Source organism: Crassostrea angulata, chromosome 6 (assembly GCF_025612915.1).
Source record: "Crassostrea angulata isolate pt1a10 chromosome 6, ASM2561291v2, whole genome shotgun sequence".
Classification (NCBI taxonomy): domain Eukaryota; kingdom Metazoa; phylum Mollusca; class Bivalvia; order Ostreida; family Ostreidae; genus Magallana; species Magallana angulata.
In genome coordinates, this window is record NC_069116.1 from 896393 (window position 1) to 899459 (window position 3067).

A 3067-nucleotide genomic window follows, 5' to 3' on the forward strand; every position below is an offset into this window, starting at 1 on the left:
GTTTTTGGTGTTGCATAATTTCACTTTTCTTAAATTCATTAAATTGTTAAACATAAAAAATGTAGATAAGTTTTGAAAAAAAAAATTTCTGTGAAGATTTTCTTTACAAGGCAATTATTCAACTTTCAAAAAAATAGCAAATACGCGCAAAATGACAAATAAGAAACAACTAGATTATGTAGATGATAATCTTGCGATCATTATTTTTTTTTATATTTATCCTTAACATGGTCGTACTATTTATAGATCCATAAAATTTTTTCAAGTGACTTCCAATACTCAGAAACTTTAGGGGCTATTCACTTAGTTTTGTACATGTGTACTGAGTGATTACCAGACATTTCCTGTTATATAGGCTTTAATTAAATAGATCGGTTTTTTGATAAAATTCATAAGTCATAATTATGATAATGAAAACAACACACTACATATTACTTTTTGTCTGAATAAAAAAATGGCATTGTTTCAATGCAGAAATAGAAGAAACGTGTTTTTTTTAGTTTTTCTGCCGTGTGAAGGTGCGTTTCAGTGGTTATGGTTATTGTCATCTATTCTACAAATCAAAGTTTTTTTTCTATTATAACAGTTATCTCATAGCGTGGTGTAACAACGTATTGTAAAATATCAAACTACTTCCATGCAAATGTTTTTTGAAAATGTTAATCTGCTTATTAGTTCATAGCGATCACTAAATATAAGAAGGATTCTTGATAGTATTTCCTGCTCAGAAAAACCCTACACAAATTATTTTCATCAGACCAGGAAGTTGTCAACAACAAACACACAACGTATAAAGAATATGGAGGATTATGTACATATGTTTACAATGCTGATGTTTGGTGTCAATGTGTGTTTAAGCTCTACTACCGTGGACCCCAATATGTGTAGGTAAGGTATTGTGAGGGACTATCAAACATCGATAGCATAACACATTTATAAGAATGTCTTTAAACGTTTTTGTCTTGTTTTAGCTTAGGTATATGCTGTTCAGACTATATCCTTGAAGGAGATCGGTGTATAGGTAATATTTTTTTTTAGAAATATTTAATCAAAATAAACGGAGTTCTTTTTAAATATTTTTCAATGAAACATAATATCTTAAAGTGTGTCCAAGTGGAAGACATGGCAAACATTGTAGCATAGTCTGCCCTAATGGATTTTTCGGACAGAAGTGTCAGAACAAATGCCCATCAGATTGTAACAACACCTGCAATAAAGTATCTGGATCTTGCCCAGGCCAAAGACAAGGTAACATCACACCTTTTGCTGGAATTAATCTTTATTATTACACACTCTCATTTCAAATATCAAACATTATACTTATATATAATCGACTTAATAAATTTAACTTCTTACGTTAGCATCACAGGCCTTGTCTAATTTACAGGACACAATTAAGATCGTGTTTTTGTAATATTTGCATTGTTATACTATGTTTATCTCCGAAGTTGTATGGATTGATTTTATAGGCAACAATACAACAAGTTACACTAAAGATAATCCAACAACGAATGATTTTGAGAAACAATTAGCAAATTTCCTAGGAGAAAACCTGTGGATAATAATTGGAGTAACATCGATATTTGTTTCTATTTCCTTCATCGGGGCGTTAATATACTGCGAAATCTGGTATCTATCTATCTATCTATCTATCTATCTATCTATCTATCTATCTATCTATCTATCTATCTATCTATCTATCTATCTATCTATCTATCTATCTATCTATCTATCTATCTGTCTATCTATCTATCTATCTATCTGTCTATCTATCTATCTATCTATCTATCTATCTATCTATCTATCTATCTATCTATCTATCTATCTTTCTATCTATCTATCTATCTATCTATCTATCTATCTATCTATCTATCTGTCTATCTGTCTATCTATCTATCTATCTATCTATCTATCTATCTATCTATCTATCTAGATTCGATAACAGTTTTTCCGTCGTTATTTTTAATAATAATTAATTATTTATTAATCAAACTGGCATTTCAGCAAACGGAAAAAAGAAGAAGTCACAACAACATGTATGTACTATTTTCAAACTAAAACTGAAATCCAACTTGTAACTTTTTTTATGATATATGATAATATGAGTATTAAATTATTTGTGAATATATACATTATGCATTCTGAATATTATAAAATACAGTAAGCAAGATACATAATACTATTGTGTTTTTGGAGTTATTTAATTGATAAAATGATATTAGTAAATACAAATTATTATTTTACAGTCCAATCAGATCAAAACTCACAACAGTTAAACGGTTTAAGATATGAAAGCGATAGCGTTTTTCGCAACAATTCATCTACCTTACAACCGCCTCCTAGAATTCACGAAAACACTACGCCAACGGGAGATAATGCAGCTACGCGACCAGAATGTGAATATAGTAAATCCAAAAAGCGTTATAGTCTCGTTAAAAAAATAACTATTTCGCGGGAAATGACGTCACACTCAGAGTACAGCGACGAAAATGAAGACATGTATGACAGTGATGAATTTGACGACAGTTTTGATGCTTGTAAAAAAGTTCAAATTTCAGATCTTCCAAAGAAAGATTCCTTTAAAACGTTTCAATCCGAAAATATAAAACCAAAGGAAACTTATGGAAAAGTATGGCTTTAGCAATATCTATGGACTAGCAATTTATAATAATTTCGAATTGTCTTTGCAGTGCTACAAGAACTCAATTTTTTCAGAAAAGAAACAAACTTATTAGCTTTGATTGTATTAGCCCCCAAGGGACGAAATATTGCCCGAGCATCAAACGGTCACTGGTGATATTCCGCCGACTGTAAGAATTAACATTCAGATGTTCTACCTGATTTTACTTCACAGTAATTCGCAAATCCTTATATCCGTTATGATTGTAAACCGTCGCATTGCACGTCTGTTGCAACCACTATTGAAATAAAACCACTATTGAAATAAATTATTTCAATAGTGGTTGAGAATGCATTTCATTAGAAAAATCACTTTGCAACCACTATTGAAATAAAACCACTATTGAAATAAATTATTTCAATAGTGGTTGGGAATGTATTTCATTTA

The 3067-nt window shown here is 30.3% G+C and overlaps 1 protein-coding gene across 1 annotated transcript; it reads left to right on the forward strand.

Annotated features, from left to right (window-relative positions):
* The first annotated feature begins 767 nt into the window (after positions 1-767).
* LOC128190863 (uncharacterized) lies at positions 768-2724 on the forward strand. The gene is made up of 6 exons (XM_052863073.1): positions 768-888; positions 972-1021; positions 1105-1248; positions 1470-1629; positions 2005-2036; positions 2247-2724. The coding sequence occupies exons 1-6, from the start codon at positions 800-802 to the stop codon at positions 2639-2641; spliced, it is 870 nt and encodes a 289-aa protein (XP_052719033.1). The 5' UTR covers positions 768-799; the 3' UTR covers positions 2642-2724.
* The last annotated feature ends 343 nt before the right edge of the window (positions 2725-3067 follow it).

Excerpts from the sequence above, each read along its gene's own strand:
- LOC128190863 (XM_052863073.1), top strand. The coding sequence starts at position 800 with ATGGAGGATTATGTACATATGTTTACAATGCTGATGTTTGGTGTCAAT. Across the intron at positions 1,022-1,104 it reads TGAAGGAGATCGGTGTATAG|TGTGTCCAAGTGGAAGACAT; the intron begins GTAATATTTTTT and ends AATATCTTAAAG. Across the intron at positions 1,249-1,469 it reads TTGCCCAGGCCAAAGACAAG|GCAACAATACAACAAGTTAC; the intron begins GTAACATCACAC and ends TTGATTTTATAG.